We start from the raw sequence: 24,695 nt of genomic DNA, 5'->3' as shown, positions 1-24,695 counted from the left end.
GGCGACGGCACCGTCTGACATCGTTCATCTTCCTTGAACATCTGGGGAGAAACTGTTCACGGGTCGAAAATGTCCTCCCCTCAGAAATACCCAGGCTCGCCAGTAAGTATGGCGCGTTTGCATCCCGGCCTCTTCAAAGATGGTCTTTGGCGTTGTAACTGCCCAGATCGGCCAGTTGCCGTCCGTCGCGAAACTAAGAAGAAGGGACCAAACGTCGGGAAATGGTGTATGTCGAATCTTGCTTCCGGGGCTTTCGGGGATGGTGCTTGGAAAACATCTTTATATAAATCACAGACTGACATAAAAATAGTCTGGACTTGCGCGCAGCCTCCACATCTCAAATGCAGCTTCTTCCTATGGGCAGATGACGCCACAATACGTGAGCAAGCAACCGTTCTTGCCAACTCGCGATCCGAACTCGACCCTATCTCGCTCACCCCACAAAGGCGCACCCCAGGGCGTATGAACAACGGACTACTCACTCCACAGACCGAGCGCAGGTTTATCGATACCCCACAGCGCAACTTCAAGTCACCCCCCCAAGACAGCTAAGGCCAGAATGATCTCCGAAGCGTCAGACAATTTTGGCTGGAACGATGACTCGGACGAGAATGATGAACTTTTCAACGCACTCTCTTCCAGCCAAACAGAGAGCTTCATCTCGCAACCAAACTTCAATCCCGAATCCCCGTTCAAGACCCCCCCGCACCTCTGCGGTGACCTCACCCGGCAAGCGCAAATTGGCAGAAGTCGGAAATGATAATGCTTCCTTCGACCAGGCTGCGCCGGCGACGCCTTTTTCATCCCGCTCCTCTCGCACCGATACGTTCCCTCCTCGTCTGCCGAATTATGCATGACGCCCACGCCTAGCAAATACAACGATGTACTCTCCGCAGACTCGAAGTTTGATACCTCGGATCTTGCAAAGAGTCTACTCGATATTCTGGAGAAACATAGTGTTGTGTTGCCGAACAAGGCGCAGGACGAGGTGGTCTCGATGCTTAATCGGCAGGAGTTGAAGACGCAGGGGATTATTCGTGGGCGGGATATGACGCGCCTGGCATTAAAGAAGAAGGATGGAGAGATTAAGAAGCTGCAAGACCGTGTTTCTAATCTGGAAGCTCAGAGGGAACTGGACCGTTCTCTTATTGAGGGGATGAAACCGCATTGAAGGGACAACTTTGGAATTGGGTTGCACATCCGGTGGACACTACCAATGTTGATTTGAGAGTGAAATTCGGATGTCTTAGTATACGTTTGGCTCAGCGCGGGCCGTCTATCTTACGAACTGTTACGATGATATGGTTGTTTTGGATTTGTGATTATTGTGTTATCGTCTGAACATTCTGGAAAGCAGGGAAAACCTGACCCTGTTTCATTAATAGGCAAAACCAGTATGCTCAATTGATAACTGTCTAGTAAAAATAAGTTGACCAAATGCTAGAGGGTTGTTTGGGATATGTCCTTGGATATAAAGTACTTTGGCGTAGGGGAGAGATACAGACAAATACTACATACTCAGTGAGCCACATCTCCCTATCCGCTCGGATATTCCTCATATTAGCCATGGAAATAATATCGACGCTTATTTAACACATTTTCTGACACATTTTCTTCTATAATTCACATGTACTCCTCAGCCCTGGAGGATATAGATCTAGATAAGAACGTCACGTGGCTGATAAGAAATAAATTATCGCGCCGCAATGCGCCTCGAGCTTCGAACAAGGAGACAATATCCAACAGCCCAAAATTAAACACTCTCTACCTCCAATGAAACCGACAGGTCCAGCTTCCGAGCAGGCCACTCTTCACGAGAACCCCGCCATGTTCAGGCCCCCTGTGAACCGTGCCATGCGCACACTCGACCGGTCATTTTTCCGGAGAAACGTGCCCCTCTCCGTCGCGCAGGTTTTTAAACAAAGCGATATTTCGAACGTGCGGAAGGATTTGGTCAAGAGCCACGACCTCCTGGTCTTGCCACGTATTAGCTCTATCCGTGAGGTGAAGGATCAAGATGGCAAGGTGTTGAAGGCCATGTTGTTGCGCGAAGACCTGAAGGTGGATGGTAGGTTTATTGGGCTTGGATCGGCCCTAACGTTGATGGATATGGTCCTGAATATGAGTTTATAGATAAGGCAACATGGTCGCCTACTATCAACGAGCTCGTAAATAAGGGAACGGTCGCATTGGGACCTTATGAATTGGCATTGGACTATGACCATTGGTCATACGGTATGCTTGCGATCATGTTTTCTCCTCAGCCAAGTATTCCACGCTAACATTGTCATAGCTGAGATCATCTCATCAATTCTACCCGAGGACCTGATGGAAGAGATCCCTCAAGGCTTCACTCAAGTGGGGCATGTCTGTATGTTCGTCTGAGTCACTGGCTAAAACCGCAATACTGACGAAGCAGTGCATTTAAATCTCCGCGCCCAATACTTGCCATATAAGCACATACTTGCCGAGGTTCTTAAGGACAAGAACCCGACCGTTCGCACCGTCATCAATAAGACCGAAGACGTCGGCTCACACAGCCAGTTCCGCACCTTCCCATTCGAACTGCTGACAGGCGAGAATGATCTTAACGTCATCCAGCACGAGCAGGACTGTGAGTTCCGGTTCGACTACGCCCGTGTCTACTGGAACAGCCGCTTGGAGACCGAGCACCGCCGCCTGGTCGAAAAATTCGAGCCCGGCGAAATGGTCTGCGACGTGATGGCCGGCGTCGGCCCGTTCGCTGTGCCAGCCGGCCGGAAGAAGATCTTCGTCTGGGCCAATGATCTCAATCCGCATGGATTTGAAGTTATGCAAGACGCTATCCCCCGTAATAAGGTGCAAGACTTCGTTACCCCCTTCAACAAGGATGGTCGGGAGTTTATCCGTTCCTCGAGTCGGTTGTTGCTGAACGCGAAGCCTCTTACCGTTACTATTCACCCCAAGGTGGGCAGAGAGAAGCAGCGTAAGGTCGCGCAAGGCAAAGGGTCCCGCTACCCGCGCCGAAGATATACACTCGTCCTACTGTTGTCAACCACTATGTCATGAACCTGCCTGCTACGGCCATTGAATTCCTTGATGCCTTCCCCGGGCTCTATGCTGGCGAGGAACACATCTTTGCACCTAACACGGAGCAAAAACTGCCCATGATTCACGTTTACTGTTTCTCGGGACACTCAGATAACGAGGTGGATGATCACATCGATATCTGCGAGAGAATCTCCGAGCGTATTGGGCACAAGATCACTATCGACGACTGTGTGGGAGGCAAGGGCAACCAGGAATTGGAACTCGCCATTCACAATGTGAGGCTGGTTAGTCCTAAGAAGCAGATGTTCTGTGCTAGCTTCCGCCTGCCGCGGGAGGTAGCTTTTCGGAAGGTATAGATTTGCTGTATAGCTGCATGTGAGGCGTTTGGGACTTGCTCCAAGGACAAAAGAATAAGACTCTGGTACCGTATGAGACAACACCTATATACCATCGCTAGTAATAAATAAGTATTGGCATCCCATATCGGATTTTATTATTATACTTCTTGATATAGTAGGCGGTAACAGAGTCACCGCCTTGAAATGCCGGATGTGAAACTGCAGAGATCAACGTCGCGCCGAAGAAGTCACCTCATCTTCTTTGCGGCAGAAACACGGCATCGACGAAGTAGCTTTGGACAAGTTATTTTCGCCAATACATTCGATTGAGAGTGACTAGGCTACATACCCGGAACTACGGAATCTTGCCCCTCACATTTCACAATGAGCGTCCCACTCCCCCCACCTACGCACCGCAAGCGCGCGCTGCCCCAAGGCGAGCTCGAAGCTGCCTCCACGCTCAAGCTGGGCGCTGACCAACACACGCACACACTCTCACTTTCGGAAGCACGACTCGTTATCCACAAGGTGTTGGAGAATAAGCGACGCGGGGGCAACAAATACGAAGAGCCGGAGTAAGGGCACCACAAACTACCCGGTGTCGAGGTCGAATACTTACCTGTGATGTTCTTTTTACAGGAACTTGACCAAGACGTTGGATTACTTGGACGTATTTGCCCGGTTCAAGGATGAGGAGAACATCAAGGCAGTCGAACGCCTTTTGAACTCTCATACAGAGCTGGAGATGTTCGAACGGTCGCAGCTGGGTGAGTATTGATTTGCACTGCCCCTTCACCCATCGGCCAAGACCTCCAATTTAAGGCACATGCGCCTGCATAGCGTTGGAAGGAAGATTTGATAATGGATTTACTGACTTTGGTCTTCCCCTGCACAGGTAGTCTGTGCTGCGACAATGCTGAGGAGGCCAAATCTCTCATCCCAAGTCTCCAGAACAAGATTTCCGACGGAGACTTGCAAGAATTGCTGGATGAGCTGACCAAGCTGCGCAACTTTACCGAGTAAAAAAAATCGCCACAAGCCGATCGCATTTTCTCATTTTTAGGAGCATGGAGTTTTGAGGGCGTTATTTTTTTCTTTTGCAGGATTTCCAAGCGAAGATCCTCGCATCAAATGTCAACCCTTGGATGAACAGGCCATAGGTACAGATGGGGAGATTGATGATTCATAATAGAAACCTTCCCGGGCCAACCATCATTTCTTATTACCTACATACCTAGGTACGTTGTAGGTACCTAGGCACCTAGCAATTTGGCCAAGTCCGTGCTCTTCCGTTTGCCACCGGGAATAGTAATTTAGCATGTGCCGGGGAACGTGTCCTTGACTCCGGGGTGTTCCACTCCGGGAGCATTTGAAGCTAAAACATCATGTTTCGGGGAATGTATTACATATTAGATTGCACAGCGGTCAAGAGAATACAGCGAGTCAGGTACAGTTAACACTAGAGGTGCATTAGCATAGAAATGCACCGAGTACATACATTAGGCTCTTAGGCTCTTAGGCTTTTCCCTCCACACTCCATTTCACCCCACAGTTTATGATTGCAGAGTTTCTCGGGCGCTACTGCGACTTTAGTATGGGACAAGCTGTGATTGGCCGGGTGGAAAGCCGTTATCACTGGTTGCTGATTGGTCCGGGATAACTCTGACTCGACCAGTCAGAAAGCCAAGTCATGCAGGAAGACAATCGGGAGAAGGGAAAAAGGGGAGATTTAAATAGATTTAGATAGATTTGAATATTTTAAATATTTTAAATAGATTTTAAATCAGATCGGGCCATTCAAAGGGTTCTTATTATCTAACTATTTGATCTATATCCCCCCTCTCTCTGTAAGAACTCGAGAGATGATGACCTAAGGATATTCAGTACGTAATGCAATGTCTGCTTTCAGAACCAATCAGCAAGGGACAGCTTATCTTTGACAATTAAAGTGTCATAATTGTCAGTCACTTGCTTAACTTGATGGGGGTTTTTGTTACGAGAGGAAAAAGCTGATCTTCTGGTACTCGGGAAACTAAATAATAATTTTGATTTTAGAGAGTTTATATTACCTATTAGATCGATCGATGTCATCATATTCTTTCTTTTCTTTCTCTCTTCTCCTTCACTTGATTTCAGATCTGTAGTATCTGTAGTAGGAATGACGGAGCGAACTATTCGGCATCTCATCCTGCTACAATCACTTGCAGGCTCATCTCCCTGATATATATATATCCCTTTTTTTGAATCTCCGGTGCCGGCTTTGGATTATCGTGAACTTATTTCGGAGATAACCAACTTTTTTTTTTCTTTCTGATAAGCGTATGTGTCTCTCTTATCACCATGATCTTATCCAATGACTGACTCTGTATATTTCAGAAAATAAGAGATCTCGAACTAGATCCCTAGATTGCGGAGTTATACCTCTGGAGTACACTCCGTGAAGACCCTATCAACCTCTTTCTATCTCCGTTCCTATTTGCCCGATTATCCTACCTACAGGGCTAGTTCCGGTCCACATGGCTACTGTTATCACCATCCAGCCTTCGGGCTATTCCCAAACCCATTCCCCTGATCTCCGCCGAAAGACCGGCTCGACCCCAACGCTCTCTCCATCCCCCATCTCCATCAACTCGACCCTTCCCCGCGTACGGAATGGAGCTAGCTGTGACGCTTGTCTCCGCAGGAAGAGCAGGTGTGCCATGAACGAAATGGTCAATAAGTGCTACTCATGCGATTTTCATCGCCAGGAGTGTACCTTTACCCTCACAGCCCAATCCGAGGTTCCATCCAAGAAGAGGAAATTGGACGAGGGCCTGGAGCCCACCGAAGGAATTAAGCGGTATGGGATCCCAACCGGCTGGGGATATACTTCAGCTTCGCATATAGAGAGAAATTGTTCCCTAACAATACCCAGACCCTCTACAATCCAACCGGCCCAATCTATCCCGGAGACCGAGTCTCACCCGCTATCAGTGAACATGATTCGCCCCGGGTTCTTTAACCAGACTACTCAGCATATCGGCATGACCACTGAGCTGGAGCCAACCTTACTAGAATATCTTCCGCTGGACCAATACGACGAATGTACCGTCTCGAACTCACGTGTGCGGAGATGTGCCGACGACGGCACTTTCATGCGCGTCGTCGACACCGTGCCTGGCGGTGACTCACAGGCCCTATCACTCGATGCTATTGAGAGCATGGTCGCTCCCTACGGCTCAACACTGATCGAGAAGTTCTTCGACCATGTACACCCTTCGTTCCCAATTTTGATAGAGGAAGTTTTCCGCCAATCATACCGTGAGCGCCGCGGCCTCTCACCGCTACTACTCGCCGCAGTCTATGTCTTGACATTGAAGTTCGTCGACGTCGGTGCCAACTCGCAAACTGCGCGCAAACCCGATGCCGCACGGCTAGAGGCTTCGGCCTTGAAGCTGCTGATGGATTCTTTGCAATTCCCCAGTGTGTCGACTATCCAAGCCGGGCTTCTGCTGACACAGAAGTCGACGCTAGCTACGGCATCATTAAATGGTCAACTGGTCACGGCCGCTTTCGAGCTGGGCCTGCATCAGGACTGCACGAACTGGCGCATGGAGACGTGGGAGAAGGGCCTGCGGAAACGCCTCGCGTGGGCTTTGTATATGCAGGATAAATGGTCGTCGCTGGTGCACGGCCGACCCTCGCATATTTTCGCCTTCAACTGGACGGTCAAGGATCTCGTGGAGCAGGACTTCTCGGACGCCTTTGCCTCCGGCACTGACTCCTCGCACGATGAAACTGCCGTTGGCCACGGCCCTCTTCTTTTCTGCCACATGGTCGCACTAACAACCATCCTCTCCGACATTCTCGACCGTTTCTACACATTGCACGCCATCGAAGAGTTCTCTGCCGCCGGAAACCAGCGCACACGCATGATCTTAGAAAAGGCCAAACCAGCCCAGATCCGGCTCAAAGACTGGTTCTCCTCCCTCCCACCATCCCTCAAGATGGAAACCTCCACCGGTGAACTCGTCGAAACAATAACAGACGAACACGCCCGCAACGGTGCCCTCCACCTTGCCTACTTCGCCACCGAAATCACCCTCCACCGCTGCATCGTCCGCTCCCTCCTCGCCGAAGGCACAGACCAGTACCTCGCGCACATCTGCCGCTCCGCCGCGAAGACTCGCCTGATCTCCGCAATGGACTTTGTCAACCGCCTCCGCCCTGCCCACCTCCGCTCTTTCTGGCCCGCCTCCGCACGCACTAACTTCTCCCTCATCGGCTCATTTGGCATGCTCCTTCGCATCACCGCCCCGACAAGCGAAGAGGCAGACTTCTACCGCGTCCGGTTGTGTGAATACCGCTGGACTCTAGGCGTCAGCCACAAGAACGCCGAATTCATGGGCTTCGCCCTGCAAAGTCTCGATAATGCCACCGCGCTACACAAGCACGTCCCCGCGAAGCCGGGGATCGAAGAGCTGATGGCGTCAGCTAACAAGAATGCGCCACCACGCATGCCGACTACGGCGCTCGGCTCTTACGATGAGGCTATGATGGATGCCGGCACGGCGGCTTCGAGCTCGGTTATGTCGGGTCTTGCCTCGCCCGCTACCTCTGTTAGTGATATGGAGGATGGGGAGGCCTCTATGGCGCCCCTGTGATCATGTCCACCTCTTTTCCATCTCTTCTCGTCATCTTAGCTTCATATATTTCTCGACTCCGCCTCGACCTCGCATCCTACCTCATTTCTAGCCTTTTGACTCTGACGTCTTCTCATGACTCCCTTTCTGCTACGGCGTTTTCTCGGGAATTTGCTCTTGATTTTCTGGGAGCGCTTGATTTATTTGATATTATTACCCCATGTCCCCGAGTACGCTTACAGCAGTGGACTGCAACCTGTTACCTTTGTGAAGGAATTACCGTTTGGAATATCTGGATTGGACCGGATTACGCTTCGTGCATGCCTTTTGGTTTTCCCTTTGACCAATGTTATAGACAGGAATTATGTGTATAGATTGGATAATGAATTATGATTTATTCTTTTGATTATGGTGGCCCTATGTATTCAAGGACGACAGTGTAGTAGTAATTCTGAAAGCAATGTCGGTTTCAACTTTGAAATTGGGATGATGTTTGACGTCTATAGTAGTCTATGTAGTGGATAAATAGGTTGTCCAAGTCAAGACACATCTGACAAGCTTGGGGCGTTTGATTGAGCATATCCATATCTACATCCATGCATGTATCCGTGGACCTTCATATCCCTTTATTAAAGGCATCAAATTGAGAGTCTTTGGATATTCTTTCAGTTTCTTTCACGATATTTTTGTTGGAATATCATGATAGATGGATGTATAAATATATCCATAAATATTCCAAGGTTGTTATACTCATCATTTTTCATCACAGAGGCTCAGGAAGGTGCGCCTCGTCCAGTCCTACATGCACATTCTTCCTTCCACTTAACTCTCACTTATTCCTCAATCTCACTCATCCATGTCACCATTCCAAGGTTCTTCCTACGTCACTCTCTCACAACTATCTTAAAGAGGTGATCGGAATGTCCTCTTTCATTAGGAGGAGTCCTAAAGGACCACTTCGCACAGTATCTACCGGAGAGTGCGTCTCAACCAAGGTATCTGAATCCGGATATGATGAATCAGACATGTGAGGAGTGGATCACAGTGGAATCAGACAACACGATCAAGATCCCTGATAAATTGAACGACCTAGACCAAAAAGCTGACCGACATGGCCGTGATGGGCCTATTCCAGGGCTTGGTGAAGCCCTGCCCAACTTGTCGGCTTTTACTGATCATCCCAAACCAGCCCGCCGACTAAAGAAGAAGGCCAATTCTTTCCAATGATTCAAGAAAGTTTCGTTTGTCTTCGAGGCTAACGACTGGGAAGGAAAGCTTGGATATCCGGGAAGAATGTTGAGGATACCCCAGAAGACGTCGGTACCGACATTTATCGTAAGGAGACTTATGTTGAATTTGATAAAGGTGGATATCTTTACTGATTTGACTTCAGCATATGATGGCTCTTTGAGTAGCCTGTTTTGGCTACCAGGGCTAGACGAGCTTGTTGAGGCAGCATTCGACCCTACCATGGCCCTAAATGACGAGGTCCGACTCATTCCAACAAATGCGAGGGTTACCGTGGAGATTTCAATGATGAGGACGGCAAATTTGGGGATGATGGACGCAAGCGTCGCTCTTGGGGAAGTAGCGACGATGAAGGCCGATTGACCCATGACAACCTACACAATGAGGACCTTCGTGTCGGTGGAGGGGGCATATTTGTGCTCCATTCCTACAGCGAACATATCGGATCTTGGAGCAGCTTTTCGAAGAGGGCAAAGTCCCTGTATCGAAAACATCAGGGACCAGTGGAATGGCTCGTGAATAACATGATTGAAGTTGCCAATGACCCGGGTTGCAACCCAGGTTGTTGCCCAGGAAGATACTATGAGACCTTGGGATCCTCGACTACCTTTCACCAGTACGACAACAATACCCAGGCATACGGGCTACCTAGGTGAAGGCCACTGGGCCAAGACCTTCGTCTTGATTCCGCACCAGCAAGACACACTCCTCACACCCGATCTGTATGGTTCTTGACGGCCACACCCGTGGAACAAGCCCCTTGACTTTTGTGGATATCTCTCTCTGATGTGGGCCGATGTCATGCAGACGGACTCTTTCCTCGAGGAAGCCTTTGGCCGCCAAAATTTGCTGCAGTCCGGTATCACCACAGAGTTTCAAGATTACAGCGTCAATACGCTTGAAGTCGTTCCGTTGGCTTCCCAACATATGATATATCCCTGCTTGATCATGAGAAATGGCACCTAGGTGATTGGTGTGACGGGGACGAAGTTGTAAAGTTTGGGTTCGACTCATATCCCAACTTCTCCGAGCCTGGGTTCGATATCCGACTCGCAATCAAATGGAACGAGAAAACTTGCGCAGTCTACGTCCGCAGTCGGATCCGAGCATCTCCGTCGACTCCCGATCTTGAACATGTCCATCATTCTGGCATGCTTTGAGCGGCTAGAAGGGCGATCAGAACACTTTTGTTGCCGATCTGAGCAAGTGGTGCTCACTCGGCACTCAGCCTGAGGGGTTCCCAAAGCCCCGAATGTCCCACAAGTGTGACATTTGGGATCTTCAACGATAGCTACTCGTCGTTTCCCACGTAAGTTCAATTTGCCTTTCTTCCCTTATCTATAAATGTTTTGACGAGCATTACTGACTTCACCTATTCTAGGGACCCTACTAAGGGGCCTCCGTCATTTGAAGATGCCATCCAAGCCGTTATCCCACACCTTCTATCTGTTCCCGGTTGCTTCTGGTCTGTGCGGCGACTCGAGGCAACTAGGACCCACGATCACATCGAAATTCCTATCATCCGCAGCTTAAGGTTTCTTCGCTGAGTCGCATCGTTGATGCAGGACTTGGAGTAGGTCAGCTCAACGTACAGCGTCGATTGACCGGGCAGATCCATAAACTGGTCAATACAATCTTTACAATAAGCAACTGAGATCGGACTGCCCCAGATTACGGACCCATACCGGGAGTCGAAGCAATTGCAGACCACAACAATCAAGAGTACAATGTCCATTCGAATGTCGTATTCCTCCAAGTCGAAGGAATTCTGAGTACGGGCAGACCACGTACTTAGCATTCCTTCCACGTTTCAACCACAAGACCAAGGAGTGGCACCGTGCCGGACCATGTCCCATCATACTAGCCCCAGTAGCGGCCCGGCACACCAGACTATACCCGGGTCAAGGTCACGCTCCACCACCCGTTCCGGCATGAAAGTGAACTTCTCAAGCTTGACAGCCTTGGGTTTGGCCCCCGGCTCGACGCGTATCAGCACTGCCGGGCCTCCCACAGCCACCCCGATGATCGGTACGGCCAGGAGGTTAAAGATACCCCAGAAGACCTGTTGGAGGATTCCGCCCAAAAGGACGACGAGGGCCCTCCATGCCTTCTTTATCGTTGGCCTAACTTTCTCCGTTTTGTGGAAACATATATCCAAGGACAAAGATGGAGCAACAGGTTGACGCGCTCTCCCTTTTGGACGAAGATCTGAACCGGGTCATCAAGTACACAAAGAGATCAGGCGACCCTAAGCTGAATCACAACTCATTGGAGATGAGATAGCTCTTCAAGGTGTTTTCAATCACTCGGTGGGATTTATCGTTGGACAAGTCTTGAACGCCCAGGCGACTGGCCTGGAGTTTGCGGAGGCACTTGAAAACAGTTATACCGACACGACTGATCACATTCTAATGACCCAGAATGCCTGACACCAGTGAGTCTCGGGTGTCTATTATTATGGTGTTGAATTTAAGATACTAATAGTAGTATAGTATATATAAGGCGGATAAAGCCAGCTACATCTCAGCCGTCATCGGTTGGCCGTTCTTACTGGGTCCTTCTAACAGAAGCGCTCACCCACGCATCCTGCGTGTACGATACATCGACATAGTCTTACCAACGCCTTGAGTGGGCTTCTTTCTATGCAATTTAGCAGGTTCGAGAGCACCAAAGTGGCCATTCTGATCGAGACCGGCTTTGGGTGGTTTCCATAAACATGAAGAAATTCGATCATGACGAATCCGGAACTAACCACACACGTTTTCGCCGCCAGACAGCCAAAACGTATGCCATGCATGACTGCTTTTACAAGGAAGATCTCTCCTACTTTGTTCTTCACCTTGGAAGGGATCCAATATCGACTACCGCTGGAGACGATCTGGAGAATGGCCTTCGCATCCCCTTGAGGGAAATGACCATGGTCACCGCTGAAGGTACGCAAGATGGTCAATAGAAGCTATGAGTGTCCTCAACAATTCATTTTACCAATGTTAGCTTCTGTTTCCTACATCAGTTCACATCCAGAGACAAGAGGTTCCGAACGTGACCCGCTTAGCAGCACGAGAGATGCTGCTACAATCTCTCCCGCCCCTCAGAATAGGCCGCAATCACACACCTCGAGCGCGATACACGGGGTGGACTTTGTGGGTACACTAGTGCCGTGGCCAAATTTCGAAGGTGACACTATTGCCGCCTAGACCTCTCCAATCGTCACTTGGAGCACTCAGACTGTCGACATAGTCATGAGTGGGCTAGGTTCAGTTGACACCGTCTCCCAGGAACAGTAGTACTGGGAGACGAGACAGGCCTACAGGGACGTCTGAATGAATAGTGAACCTTCAACAGGATTGGTGAAACAACGCGAGCAACAAACACTGCAACGGACTCGCCTTCCTTCACCAACTCAAATATGGGAATGGCCATCAAGGCTACAGGCGCAGGAAGTCGAGACACAAGCCAGCAGGCCAATTTCCGTAGCACTATGATCCAAGTGTACGGGGCCAACATCCAACTGAACCATGGCTGTGGGATCCTATCATTGGGGATTATATAGAGGAGGAGTTGTCTCATCCTGGTAACATATCTCTGCTTCGTACACTGTTCAAGACTCCGCCCAGAACAACCCGTGAAGCTTTGCCTGGGCATTGTTCCGCAACTCGAAGCCCAGTTCATGGGTTACAGAAGCTCAGGATCCACCTAGGACCACTTTACTATTCTCGCACATTTACGGGATGTATCGTCCAGGCCGGCTTCTGGTTATTGGATGAGGAATTTCTTCGAGCTCCAAGAGATATGCGGAGAGTGAGATTCATCTCCTTCTCTACATCGAGAGTAGCGCTCTTCAAACCTATTGACATTAGACGAATGCTAACCTCCACTATAGGAAGGATGCTAAGTGCCGTAACTGCAGCCGCACAATGCCCCGAACCCAACCTGGTGGAAACACAAACATCTAATGCATCTGCTATGGGATTCGGACACCGAAGATGTAGGTGCTGTCGACTTGGATCTCTGATGCTGAGCCTTGTGAGAATGAGGCCCAGTTGCCGAAGGAGTGTATAAGGAAGGAGCGCACACCCTCACACCCTACTCTACAGAGAGTGAAACCTCCACCTCCATACAACACAATTCGCAAATTCGCAATGTATTCCCACGATAACATTGGCGGAATCCCTAAGAACTTCGATCGCTGGATAGACCGGGCCCTACAACTTAAAGTGGCACACGTCAACCCGAGCGACCCTTCGACAATAAATTCAGCATCAAAGATAACCGAGGAAGAGTTCATCTCAATGAGAGCAATTGAGTCAAGGTGCTCCGCCCGCCAATACATTCCCAAAAAAGGACCAGGTCCCCGGTCCTCGATACTGGAAGGATTAGGAAGCTTCATAGGGTTGTTCGTTAATGACCAGATGCTCCAGCTGTCATTGTTTTGGGTTCGGTGTTGGCAGCATGCGGGCCCCTTGAGTACCACGATCATATCGACCGCGAAGGTATCTCTCTCCTCCCGCCAGCCGACCTCCAGAGGGCAATCACGATAGAGTCGCTGGCGAAGATCGACCGCGACTTCAGCCTAACCGGGTCCATAACGAACTACAAGTCCTTGAGCAACAGAAGGCTCGGATCATAACCTCGGGCTGACTTAAAAATGACTTTTACTTCCAAATAATTAACGGATGAATAAAAAGTACCATATGTTGCGACAGATAAGACCCGATGTGCTTTGCTTTCAACACATGTAAGCCATCCATGAATATGTACACAGGTAGTTATCAGGTAGAGACTGCATGTACCCGACCCTTGACAAGGGACCCTACGATAGCCCTTTCGGGTGTGAATCCTTAGGGTCTTTTACCTATCAGTTAAGCACCACTAGGTAATCACGTAGTTAAGAAAGGCGTTTATATCGTTGTATTAGCGGAGGAGCAACTGCCCCCAATCTCACTTCAGGATCTTCTGAATAATCATATCCTGAGTTTTGAGGCTATGAGCGCGGATCCGGACCTTTATGGTTTCCAGCTCCTTCAGTACTTCATGAAGGACGAACAAGAAATACTGCATAAAGATTCACCCAGTTTCCTGCCGTAACAAAACTGACTCCGCCAAGACTTACTTACCATTTGATGATGCTGATATTCGGGCCGTGAGATCATGTCGCCCGATCCGGCCGAGGGAGAAATGCAAGAGGCTCTACACGGCTCGGCTCGCTCTCTCCTCTCTCCAAAATTGTCTGCAGATCGTCTCCGATGACCGGGCGAAATTAATGAATAAGACTATCCCGTAAAGGGATGCTTGAGATGAGGAACTCATTGGCATAAACGTGCATCTTCTGTAGCAGAAGAAATTACCTGCATGGCCCCAGTTCAAGATCAACCGGATGAAAATATCTCATGGCGTATCCTGGTTGGCACAATTGTCAGCATTGTCCCGGCTACTATTTGTGTGATCTTGCGGTTTATTGCCCGCCATGTCGCCTGTGCTGGCCTATGGTGGGATGACTATACCATTGCAGTATCCCTAGTAAGTGGTACCTTGAGCTCCGATGTTTCAATCCTACAACGAAGACACGAGTTAAGAAGGCCAGGTAGTCAATTGGGCCATGGCTGCTTTACGATGGGCACAGATCCCGCTGTATGATTATGGTCGTCACGCTCAGTACGTGTCAGCTGAAAAGGTCAAGGGATTTGGAAAGGTATTCTATCAGATCCCTCTAACTATCGGTACATTTTCTAACAAGTATGCAGAGTTTTATGGCGGTCCAACTTGTATACTTCACCAATGCCGTCATTACCAAGGCATCGCTGCTGCTTCTCTTCCACCGCATTTTCGGTGTCGTCAGAGGCTTTCGTTGGATCCTCTGGGTCTCTGCCTTTCTGGTCGTTGCCTACTTTATCGTATGCTCAATTGTTTCAATCGTGGGATGTTCTCCCGTGTCTAAGTCATGGGATAAAAGCCAGCCGGGCCACTGCATTGACGAAGTAGCATTCTTCCGCTGGAATGGCGTGGGGAACATGCTCCTCGATTTCCTGGTGCTCTGTCTTCCATTTCCGATGGCCTGGCGGGTAAACACAACAATCCGACAAAAATGCATTCTAACCGGGATCTTCCTACTTGGTGGCTTGTGGGTTTCTTTCGACTCTCAGAGTGAAATGTATTACTAACTACGCACCAGTGTCTGCGTCGTCTCAATTCTCCGCATTGTCAGTTTCGAATCAGCAGCCCTTAATGATCCTACTTTTACTAGTGTCGGTCCGGAAACTTGGTCCTCGGTTGAGCAATCTGTCGGGATAATGTGTGCCTGTCTTCCAACGCTTCGACCTCTCTTCCGACGGCTCTATGGCCCACCAAGAACACCCTCGGAGAGAGTCAGCTCTGCTCCTGATTCCCAGAATAAGACTTCACGATCTAGCCGAATGTCGACTGTTGATGGAGAAAGCAGCATTGTTGGCTTTGCTCCATCGTCTTCGCGGCAACAGCACGAGCGTCGTTCTTCCTCGCTCCAGCTAGACGAATTCCAAGGTACTTATCGTAGCCCAACGTCTGATGAAACTCGTGACCGTCCTATTTCGCAGTCTACACAGATAAGTGGAATAAACAAACCTGTTTCTACAGCAGGGTCGTTTGCTTAAGGTGCCTCTCGTGGGGCTATTGGTGTAATAGCGATGGTTTTTACTGTGTGATACCCGTGCCTGAGCATAAATCATTGGCTCATCTTATTTCTTATATCCAAAAGTTTCTTAGGAACATTCATTTTGATTCGTTCTTCGAAGACCCCTCCGTGTGCTGGCTCAGTGATCGGCATTCGAGTCAGATGCTTTTCAGCCTACGGAGTGCACAACATGAATTTTTCTCCTTCACGACAAACTCTGAATCATACCACCTGCTGAAGTGATGCATGCTACCAATATTGTGCCTTCTCTACTCATATCATCCCTGCCGGGATTTGTATCGGCGACTTCGCCGAACTTGAATCTCTTTGCCTACGGCAATCCCGGCCCTTTGCTTGGCACATCTTTCGGCATTCCAAGCGCGAATGCGACTTTCGACTATGTCGTCGTTGGCGGAGGCAACGCCGGACTCACCATCGCAAGCCGTCTGGCACAGAATCAAACAGTGAGCGTTGCAGTCGTTGAGGCGGGCGGCTTCTATGAAACTGATAACGGAAATTACTCCGTTGTCCCTGGGTATTCCAGCTATTACACCGGCTCAGACCCAACAGACTATCAGCCGCTCGTCGACTGGGGATTCAGTACGCAACCTCAGCCTGGATCGGGAGGCCGGGTCTTGCATTATGCCCGAGGCAAGACCTTGGGAGGTTCCTCGGCTAGGAACTATATGCTCTATCAGCGGCCGACGGTTGACAGCATGCAGCGCTGGGCGGATGAGGTAGATGACCAGAGCTACACTTTCGAAAATTTATTGCCTTACTTCAAAAAGTCTGTTCACTATACCCCTCCTAACCAGGCGCTATACAGCAATTCCACGAACAGCCAGACTCCAAATGCGTTCAGTCCCACAGGCGGGCCGCTAGAGGTCTCGTTTAGCAATGCTGTGCATGCACTTGGATCGTGGTGCCAGAAGGCATTTATAGCCCTTGGTATGAAGCAGATCGATGGATTCAACAGTGGTGAATTGCTTGGCTCTGCCTTCGCAACCTTCACCATTGACCCGCGAAATGCGCATCGCTCCAGCTCCGAGTCCAGCTTTCTTCAGGCCGCGTTAAACAAAAGCGTCGCGCCCACAGTATACAAGAATACTATGGCGCAAAAGATCTTATTCGACCGGAATAATAAGCGTGCTACAGGAGTCCAAGTATCGACTGAAGGCACGTTTGGTACTCAGTCGGTCAACTTTACGCTCCATGCTCGCAACCAAGTTATTCTATCAGCTGGTGCCTTCCAGTCTCCTCAGTTACTGATGGTCTCGGGCATTGGACCCTGCGACGATCTGCGTAGCTTTGACATTCCCTGCATCAAAAACCTCCCAGGCGTAGGCCAAAACATGCAAGATCACCCAGTCTTCGGGACTTCACACCGCGTGAACGTCCTCACGGCCTCGGCGTCAGCCAATAACACAACGCTAGCAGCACTTAGTTCAAAGCAGTACATACAAAATGCCACAGGGCCCCTTTCTATTACTGGGGCAGGCTACTACGGCTGGGAGAAACTGCCCAACCCGTTCCGCTCAAACCTGACTCGCAAATCTCGTCTCACGTTATCAAGCTTCCCATCCGACTGGCCAGAACTGGAATGGTTACCGATCATTGCGTTCAACGGCTATAATCTCAACAAAGTCACGGCCGATCCGAAGGACGGACATCAATATGCAACGCTCAGTGGAGCATTGATTGCTCCTCTATCTCGCGGTTCGGTTCGTCTCGCTGGTCCCAGTATGAACACCCCGCCCTTGATCGATCCTCGATGGCTTGCAGATCCAACCGATACGGATCTTGTTATTCAGGCTTTCAAGCGGCAGCGGCAGATTTGGGCGGAGTTGGCTAAGCTAGGCGTCGCCGAGCAGGAGGAGTATTTCCCGGGCTTCAATGTTTCCACTGACGAGCAGATTCTTGAGTTTATTCAACAGAGTATGACTACTGTGTACCATGCTTCAGCCACGTGCAAGATGGGACGCAAGAATGATAAGATGGCTGTGGTTGACAGTCATGCCAATGTGTATGGTGTGCAGGGGCTGAGAGTTGTCGATGCCAGCAGTTTCCCATTTCTCCCGCCAGGTCATCCCCAATCTATTGTGTATGCATTTGCTGAGAAGACTGCGGATGAGATATTAGACATTGTTGAATGAAACTCAGTGTTGATGAGATGGTGCCTCGAGCTGACCCAAGCACTGAGAGCCTATGCCTATTCGATGACGTCCCTACACTATTGCAACAGTAAGATTTTCTGAAAGAATCCAATAGATATAGAATACAATGCATACAGAGAACAGCCCAAATCGATCTATCTGTACAATATGCCGCAAAGATATCAATGCATGGCGGCAAGACAATTACCAACAGCCCAAAGACCAGACCATATCTCAAGTACTGTCAGTACCTCGAACCACAGCCGAATCATGGTCCGACATCACATTTTCGCCTCAAAAAACAGCTTCACCCAAACACCGAACAACCCAATCATGACCGGGGTTCAATTACTGAGCTGTCCGCTGATTCTTCCACGACCACCGCACCTTCCGCCAACAACTCCTCCGGCGTCTTCACCCGCACATCCATAACACGCATAAGCGTATAGCGGTGCTTGCTCTTGGCCTGCTTAACGTGCCTTTGTCTCCGCTTCGTCTTCTCCTTGATGCGCAGCGGCTCAGAGTCCACACCCGTCACACGAACCCGGCACTCGTAGATCCGCTCGTCGATAGTCGGCGAGCCCTTCATTGTGAAGTCGCGGGATCCAAGCGCCGAAGCACGGTTGAATCGCAGAATATCGCCTGCCTTAACCTTAGGCATGAGGAAGGGCAACCGAATGTGATCACCTTCTGTCAAGAGGTATGGTCGTGCGTGCAGCTGAGCAACGACGTAGTGCGGCTTCTGGCCGACTAGATGGGGGAGCTGTGACATGAGGGATTTCGTCACTTTGAGAGGGGAGGTGAAGGTCGGGGCAACGGGTTGTTTGGCAATGGGGACGTGTGCGCGTGTTTGGGGTGTCATGGTGTTTTCGTCGAAAGTGGAGGCCTTGACGTTCTTCGGTTGGGTATCTTGCGCCCGGGGAGTGGCGCTGAGAGGTGATTCGGGGTGACTGGATGTCGATTGGCTCTGAGGTTGTTGCAAATTCATCAAAGATGCACTTTGGTGAAGGCATGCTCGTTGCTGAAGGGGAGCTGCGGATGAGATTGTAGACGGCGCAGTCCAGCGCAGTTCGGAGGCGAGGCTCCGGAGAGCGGATCGTGAGAACATATTGACTGACCGCTTGCCAATGCTCAATCGAGAGTGGAAGTGGTTCGCGGTTGGTTGATATTCGAGATAGAAGAGCGGCTTCCCCGTAACTAGAGAAATTCACTACTTGCGCAAATGGCCGCTTTGTCACCCGTAGTATCACGTGATGGTATATATCTTTCTTGGGGATGTAGATTTGTAGCAAGAAGAGTAGTAAGCTATAAATGTGAGCCTCATATTATTGTAATTTTAAAGGTATATATCCAATTATTTATCATTCTGGAGCGTTTCTTCTTCTAACCTGTACAAGCTGAGCTGAGGAAGTCGAGAAACGACCTGACCGATAAGCAGCATCACGTGCCTCGCTATCTTTTCCCGCATCACAACTTTTTCGGTCTCGATTAGATCTTCAAGGCAAGAATCTCATCACCCATTCACCTCGTGTTGTTCATTCGTCGTTCATCATGGTAAGCTCCCAATGATTTTCCGGTCTCTCAATGTCCAATTTCATGAATTTACTAACCTTTCTTCCACCTACAGCCTCAGAACGAGTTCGTCTCTCCCCGCCAGCCACCGCCCGATCCCCAACTGACATTTTCCCAGGTATATCGAGCGCTGGCAGAAGCAGCACGGCAAGCGCCTCGATCATGAGGAGCGCACGCGCAAGCGCCAGGCTCGTGAGGGACACAAGGCGTCGCACGATGCCCAGAACCTGCGTGGTCTGCGGGCCAAGCTGTACCAGCAGAACCGCCACAAGGAGAAGATTCAAATGAAGAAGCGCATCAAGGCCCAGGAAGAGAAGAACGTCAAGTCCGCCGCACCCGACGAGCCTTCCAAGACTCCTCTGCCCCAGTACCTGCTCGATCGCTCGCAGGAGACCAACGCCAAGGCCCTCTCCAGTGCTATCAAGAACAAGCGTAATGAGAAGGCTGCTAAGTTTGCTGTGCCCCTGCCTAAGGTCAAGGGTATTAGCGAGGAGGAGATGTTCAAGGTTATCAACACCGGAAAGAAGACCCACAAGAAGGCCTGGAAGCGTATGATCACCAAGCCTACTTTTGTTGGTAACGACTTCACCCGTCGTCCCGTCAAGTACGAGCGGTTCATTCGTCCCATGGGTCTCCGTTACAAGAAGTGTAATGTCACACAGTATGTTTTATCGCCGGGGAGAATTTCCCCCCCCCTCGGTTTATTTTGGTTGGATATGGTATACTGACTTTTTCTTCAGTCCCGAGCTGGCTGTCACTGTGCAACTCCCCATCCTGTCCGTCAAGAAGAACCCCCAGAACCCTCTCTATACCCAGCTGGGTGTTTTGACTAAGGGAACAATCATCGAGGTCAACGTCTCCGAGTTGGGTCTTGTTACCACTTCCGGTAAGGTTGTCTGGGGTAAATGGGCCCAGGTGACCAACACCCCTGAGAACGACGGCTGTGTCAATGCGTGAGTTGCTTCGATCATTCCTATTGTTTATGTCGTATCTCAAACTAACCCGCAACAGTGTCCTCCTTGTCTAAATTGACCACCAAGCACTTCCTCTACATTCCCGGCAGGCACCCGCCTGTCTTCGATACCTCCATGCTCAGGCAGTTCTATATTTCCCTTTCTTGATACATACAGTCTATCAAGACTGTTCTATTCTTGGGCGGTGTTAATGGCGCAATGTCAAGTCCATTGATTTCAAACGAAAAGTATTCCGCATGTTTGGCTGAATGGACATAGCTAGTTTTTAGATAGTCAGGCATTTATCAGCTATGATTTTATGAAGACAACCAGCATCTCCACTGTAAAATATCATATGATGGATCAAACACGCAGTATCAAGTAACGAAGATAGACAAAGGTTGTCAATTAGACATCTTAACCAAATGGGGAGTTATTGCTCTAAGAACGCTGATACTCAAACAGCACCCATGCAGATGCAAGAGAAAAGATGAAAAAGCTAATGAAATCATATACAGGAATGAAAATCCACACGCTGCGCTGAAACCGAGATTCGTCAATGAATACCCACCAGAAGGCAACATGGTTGGGTCGGACAAACACCCCAAAGGATGATGCAAAGAAAAAGAATGAGACAATGCAAAGAAACACAGACAGTCAGATATCCCGCAAATTAACCAAGCAGACCAAGACAAAAAAGAAAATTAACACATCCAACACCAGTCATTAAGTCGTTCTAACCAAAAGGGAAAATGAGAAATGCCGATAGGCCAGTCGAGACAAAGGAAATAAAGTAAAAGGAGTGCTTGGGTGTTGTCATGGGTTTTCTTCTTCGAGAGCTGCTTTTATTTTTGCAAAGAAGCCTGCAGGCCACGCAGCCAGCTCCTCTTCTCTGGGTACACCGCGGGCCTTGCAGTGGTTGACGACGTTGGCTAGAATACGGCCAAGCATATCCTGGGTGACGGGGACAGCACCCTCAAGCTGGGCGTCGGGGTGCAAGAACGGATCGCGTGGGCCAAGCATCTCCTCAATGGTTGGTCGGAGAGTCTGGTCACGCTGCAGACAGCGCTTGAGAGTCCGAACAAGGCCAGGGGGCACTGGGACGCCACCGACGCCGAAGGCCGGGAATTCGATTTGCACACGGGGGTTGGGGATGGCCATGATGCGTTCATAATATTTGGCGATCTTGGCGAATGGTGGTTGTCCGTAGACCATCTTGTACAGAATACAACCCAAACTCCAGACATCGCTGGGCTTTCCTAATTTCATAACTTTCCCGACACTGGAAGGCAGACCAAGGGATACGTTGGAATCGACCAATGCTTCAGGGGACATGTAATTCGGTGTGCCGACTTGCTGTTCACGGTGAACGTTGACCGTATTATCTTGGATCGCATTTGCGATTCCGAAATCGATGAGCTTCAGCCGGCCTTGTACCATGAGGAAATTGGCGGGTTTCAAATCCGAGTGGACGATGTTGTGCTCGTGGACAGCTTGAACACATTCGAGCATCTCCTTCCAATAAAATCGGGTAAAGTTGATATCGAAAACAGCATCTTCGGCGTTTAAACGGAATGTGAGGATCTTTTCAAGATCAGACTCTCCAATCTCCATAAGCACACTAAGAGCATGTTTGTCATTGTTCAGCTCCCAGTCAAACAAGCGCACCACACGGTCCACGTTCTCCAACTTTTTCAATAAGTCGATTTCACCCTTGTATCCAGTCAAAGTCACTGGATCGACATCTTCAATATTGACCCGCTTGAGAGCGAATATCTTGTAATTCTCTGCCATCACTCGATAGACACGCGAGCTGCCGCCTCGACCAATGCAATCGAGTCGAGTGAAATGCTTGCCGTTAATCGAAACTTGGCTTTTCTTTTTACGTGATTGTGATGTCGATGCGCCTCCTGTGGAAGTAGCAGTCTCAAGAACTGACATCTTCGGAGGAGGGGAGCGGCCCTATGAGGGGTGTTGCTGCTCCGCGTGGCAAGTATCTTCCGTGCAGAGTTGGTTGCTGGGGTCTCCGCTGCATCTTTCTTCTCGGTATCGTAAACAACATTATACTTATCGGGTTTATCCAGCACATTCAACCCTTGGGGCCTTGTGCGACGGAAAGTTGGCGGTGGTTCATTCTCTTGGTCACGGACCGATGGCAAAGCCGGTATTGAAGGAACCTTGAATACGGGTTGTGGTTGTTCCTTCGACGATTTGTCGGACATTTCTGATGAAGCGGGAGTGGACTTTGAGCCGTATGATTTTGGCGAAGATGACCTTGAAAACGGTCCTTCAACCTCAGCGGGGCGGAGAGGATATTCTCGTCGATTGGATTCACGAGAAAGAGGCGGGCTTGGGTCCGCCCATGACACCTTAGGTGACGAGGGTTTCGCTGGATTGCGAGATCCATATTCGGCATTTTCCTCCTCTCCGACGTCCTCCCGGACGCCATCAGCCGAGAGATACTGGTGGTTTTCCTCGTTGCTTTCCTCGCTCTGGCGTCGTAGCACACCCCTCCGGGCTGGACCGTTTAAGAAAGTTCCAGCCAGTCGACCAACCCGCTTCACACGCAGCGAACTGTGTGGAGCGTTTTCTTCGCCGCCGCGACCCCGCAATGCGGAAGAAAGGCCATATCGTAACGCTGGATCATCGTCATATTGCGATTTCCGATCACTATCCGAGCGCTCCGCACTGCCATACTCTTCGCCCGAATTGCGTTCTGACGATCGCTTTCCTGAAGGCGAGACAGATGCCGGGGATCGCGTGTTGCTGCGCGAAACATTGATGCGGACACTCCGTTGGCGTGGGGCGGGAGTGATAAAATCATTGGGGTGGCTGTGGTGTTCTGGTTCTGCACTCTGACTATTTGATAGTGGGGAGCTTTCACGTAAGAATCGAGAACCCGACGAGATGGCGCCTATACGAACGACTCTCGGAGCTGGGCTACCATTAGATGAGTCGTGTGGGGACGAATTCCGAGGTGAGCGGCTTTGCTCTCTTGATGTTGCAATTCGAGGTTCGTGCGATATGTGTGCCTTTTGCAAATGAGGCGAAGAACCTAATCCATCTCCATGCAACAATGCTTTTACAGAAGCGCTGAATTTAGGTTCGGGTACCTCTTCGTCGGAGCTGTCGCCGGAGTAATGTTTGGGCAGAGCCTGTGATGGAGATACCCGTCTGGAACCCGAACGTGAAACCGCGGATCGGGACATCGGTCGGGCTGGCTGTCGGTACAGCTCGTTGTATGCTGGGAGGGAATTCGGGGACGCCATAGCGATAATACCTACATTGAAGTCGTGGATCAATGCGGCCCCTCCAAAGTTGTCGATTGTTTTGTTGATCCTGGAGAAAGCCCAGCCTCCAGGTTTCGTCGCGGGCGCGCTATATAGTCACGTGTTTGTTGTTGCTATGGCGACGTCTACACCACAACATACCAGAGAAGATTAAGAGAATCGATTCTTGAAAATAACATTGCAGGGGATGAAAGATGGACACAAGTCTAGTCTGATAATACTCCAGTTTACTCGTGATGGTGCTCTGGCAAAGCCCTGGAGTGTTCCAGTACCTGAAGTAATAGGCCGCAGTCCCTTATGTTACCCGATATGGAATCTGATAACCTCCACTTATACTACTTAGTTATGTTGTACTTGTTATACATCTATAGACTACCAGACTAAGAGCAATGCTGACATATTGCTCAACCTAGGGAATATATTCTTGTCTGAATTTATATTCCCATTCAGTTTCAGGTGATGTAAATGTGGAGGTGCTACCATCAATCTAAATGGCCATCACTACATACCTTCCACTATTCAGTATGGTTTATATATTGCTAGCAGAGTCTGAAGCTGAAACTAAACATAGATTCCAATATATTCGAGATTTACAATATATAAATCATCGATTCCCCACTTGGGACTGGGCTATTATAGTAACCCTGGAAGAAAATCACACCAAAGTATGGCTTTGAGGAGTCTGAAGTATAAGCCCATATAATGATAGGGAATGCAATTGCTATCCAACGATACGTTCTGAGTCTGCGTGGCCTTGGTAGTGCAATTAAATCACAATTTTATAAATGGGTGGCTATAAGATTCCAAAGAACAACGTACACATGTACAACATATATACTA

General features: G+C 49.6%; 11 protein-coding genes across 11 annotated transcripts; 9 read left to right on the top strand and 2 right to left on the bottom strand.

Moving 5' to 3' along the window:
- Positions 1 to 69: 69 nt before the first annotated feature.
- Positions 70 to 1,171, top strand: N7519_009011 (uncharacterized protein; the record flags this gene model as incomplete). The annotated part of the gene is made up of 4 exons (XM_057295784.1): positions 70 to 226; positions 311 to 500; positions 559 to 716; positions 780 to 1,171. The coding sequence occupies 4 exons, from the start codon at positions 70 to 72 to the stop codon at positions 1,169 to 1,171; spliced, it is 897 nt and encodes a 298-aa protein (XP_057143666.1).
- A 602-nt stretch (positions 1,172 to 1,773) lies between these two features.
- trm5 (tRNA (guanine) methyltransferase) lies at positions 1,774 to 3,386 on the top strand (the record flags this gene model as incomplete). The annotated part of the gene is made up of 5 exons (XM_057295783.1): positions 1,774 to 2,068; positions 2,134 to 2,235; positions 2,294 to 2,371; positions 2,420 to 2,946; positions 3,009 to 3,386. The coding sequence occupies 5 exons, from the start codon at positions 1,774 to 1,776 to the stop codon at positions 3,384 to 3,386; spliced, it is 1,380 nt and encodes a 459-aa protein (XP_057143665.1).
- A 366-nt stretch (positions 3,387 to 3,752) lies between these two features.
- On the top strand, positions 3,753 to 4,391 carry N7519_009009 (DNA-directed RNA polymerase II subunit RPB4; the record flags this gene model as incomplete). The annotated part of the gene is made up of 3 exons (XM_057295782.1): positions 3,753 to 3,943; positions 4,008 to 4,135; positions 4,264 to 4,391. The coding sequence occupies 3 exons, from the start codon at positions 3,753 to 3,755 to the stop codon at positions 4,389 to 4,391; spliced, it is 447 nt and encodes a 148-aa protein (XP_057143664.1).
- Positions 4,392 to 5,884: 1,493 nt separating this feature from the next.
- Positions 5,885 to 8,011, top strand: N7519_009008 (putative C6 transcription factor (OTam); the record flags this gene model as incomplete). The annotated part of the gene is made up of 2 exons (XM_057295781.1): positions 5,885 to 6,207; positions 6,283 to 8,011. The coding sequence occupies 2 exons, from the start codon at positions 5,885 to 5,887 to the stop codon at positions 8,009 to 8,011; spliced, it is 2,052 nt and encodes a 683-aa protein (XP_057143663.1).
- A 993-nt stretch (positions 8,012 to 9,004) lies between these two features.
- Positions 9,005 to 9,217, top strand: N7519_009007 (uncharacterized protein; the record flags this gene model as incomplete). The annotated part of the gene is made up of 1 exon (XM_057295780.1): positions 9,005 to 9,217. One exon carries the CDS (start codon positions 9,005 to 9,007, stop codon positions 9,215 to 9,217), a length of 213 nt encoding a protein of 70 aa, XP_057143662.1.
- A 2,737-nt stretch (positions 9,218 to 11,954) lies between these two features.
- N7519_009006 (uncharacterized protein) lies at positions 11,955 to 12,435 on the top strand (the record flags this gene model as incomplete). The annotated part of the gene is made up of 2 exons (XM_057295779.1): positions 11,955 to 12,171; positions 12,263 to 12,435. The coding sequence occupies 2 exons, from the start codon at positions 11,955 to 11,957 to the stop codon at positions 12,433 to 12,435; spliced, it is 390 nt and encodes a 129-aa protein (XP_057143661.1).
- A 2,155-nt stretch (positions 12,436 to 14,590) lies between these two features.
- Positions 14,591 to 15,867, top strand: N7519_009005 (uncharacterized protein; the record flags this gene model as incomplete). The annotated part of the gene is made up of 4 exons (XM_057295778.1): positions 14,591 to 14,758; positions 14,862 to 14,930; positions 14,983 to 15,359; positions 15,411 to 15,867. The coding sequence occupies 4 exons, from the start codon at positions 14,591 to 14,593 to the stop codon at positions 15,865 to 15,867; spliced, it is 1,071 nt and encodes a 356-aa protein (XP_057143660.1).
- Positions 15,868 to 16,129: 262 nt separating this feature from the next.
- On the top strand, positions 16,130 to 18,040 carry N7519_009004 (GMC family oxidoreductase; the record flags this gene model as incomplete). The annotated part of the gene is made up of 1 exon (XM_057295777.1): positions 16,130 to 18,040. The coding sequence occupies one exon, from the start codon at positions 16,130 to 16,132 to the stop codon at positions 18,038 to 18,040; it is 1,911 nt and encodes a 636-aa protein (XP_057143659.1).
- A 331-nt stretch (positions 18,041 to 18,371) lies between these two features.
- N7519_009003 (mitochondrial 54S ribosomal protein bL21m) lies at positions 18,372 to 19,148 on the bottom strand (the record flags this gene model as incomplete). Its single annotated transcript, XM_057295776.1, has 1 exon — positions 18,372 to 19,148. The coding sequence occupies one exon, from the start codon at positions 19,146 to 19,148 to the stop codon at positions 18,372 to 18,374; it is 777 nt and encodes a 258-aa protein (XP_057143658.1).
- Positions 19,149 to 19,591: 443 nt separating this feature from the next.
- On the top strand, positions 19,592 to 20,639 carry N7519_009002 (rRNA-processing protein NSA2; the record flags this gene model as incomplete). The annotated part of the gene is made up of 5 exons (XM_057295775.1): positions 19,592 to 19,594; positions 19,668 to 19,678; positions 19,731 to 20,273; positions 20,353 to 20,565; positions 20,624 to 20,639. The coding sequence occupies 5 exons, from the start codon at positions 19,592 to 19,594 to the stop codon at positions 20,637 to 20,639; spliced, it is 786 nt and encodes a 261-aa protein (XP_057143657.1).
- Positions 20,640 to 21,381: 742 nt separating this feature from the next.
- Positions 21,382 to 23,834, bottom strand: N7519_009001 (serine/threonine/tyrosine protein kinase MPS1; the record flags this gene model as incomplete). Its single annotated transcript, XM_057295774.1, has 2 exons — positions 21,382 to 22,385; positions 22,505 to 23,834. 2 exons carry the CDS (start codon positions 23,832 to 23,834, stop codon positions 21,382 to 21,384), a joined length of 2,334 nt encoding a protein of 777 aa, XP_057143656.1.
- Between the last annotated feature and the right edge of the window lie 861 nt (positions 23,835 to 24,695).

Source organism: Penicillium mononematosum (genome assembly GCF_028829835.1).
Source record: "Penicillium mononematosum strain IBT 11891 chromosome Unknown utg000005l:1.0-9366267.0:1.0-9372171.0, whole genome shotgun sequence".
Lineage (NCBI taxonomy): Eukaryota > Fungi > Ascomycota > Eurotiomycetes > Eurotiales > Aspergillaceae > Penicillium > Penicillium mononematosum.
The sequence above is the reverse complement of the archived record's forward strand: the minus strand, read 5'-3'. Positions and strand labels throughout refer to the sequence as shown.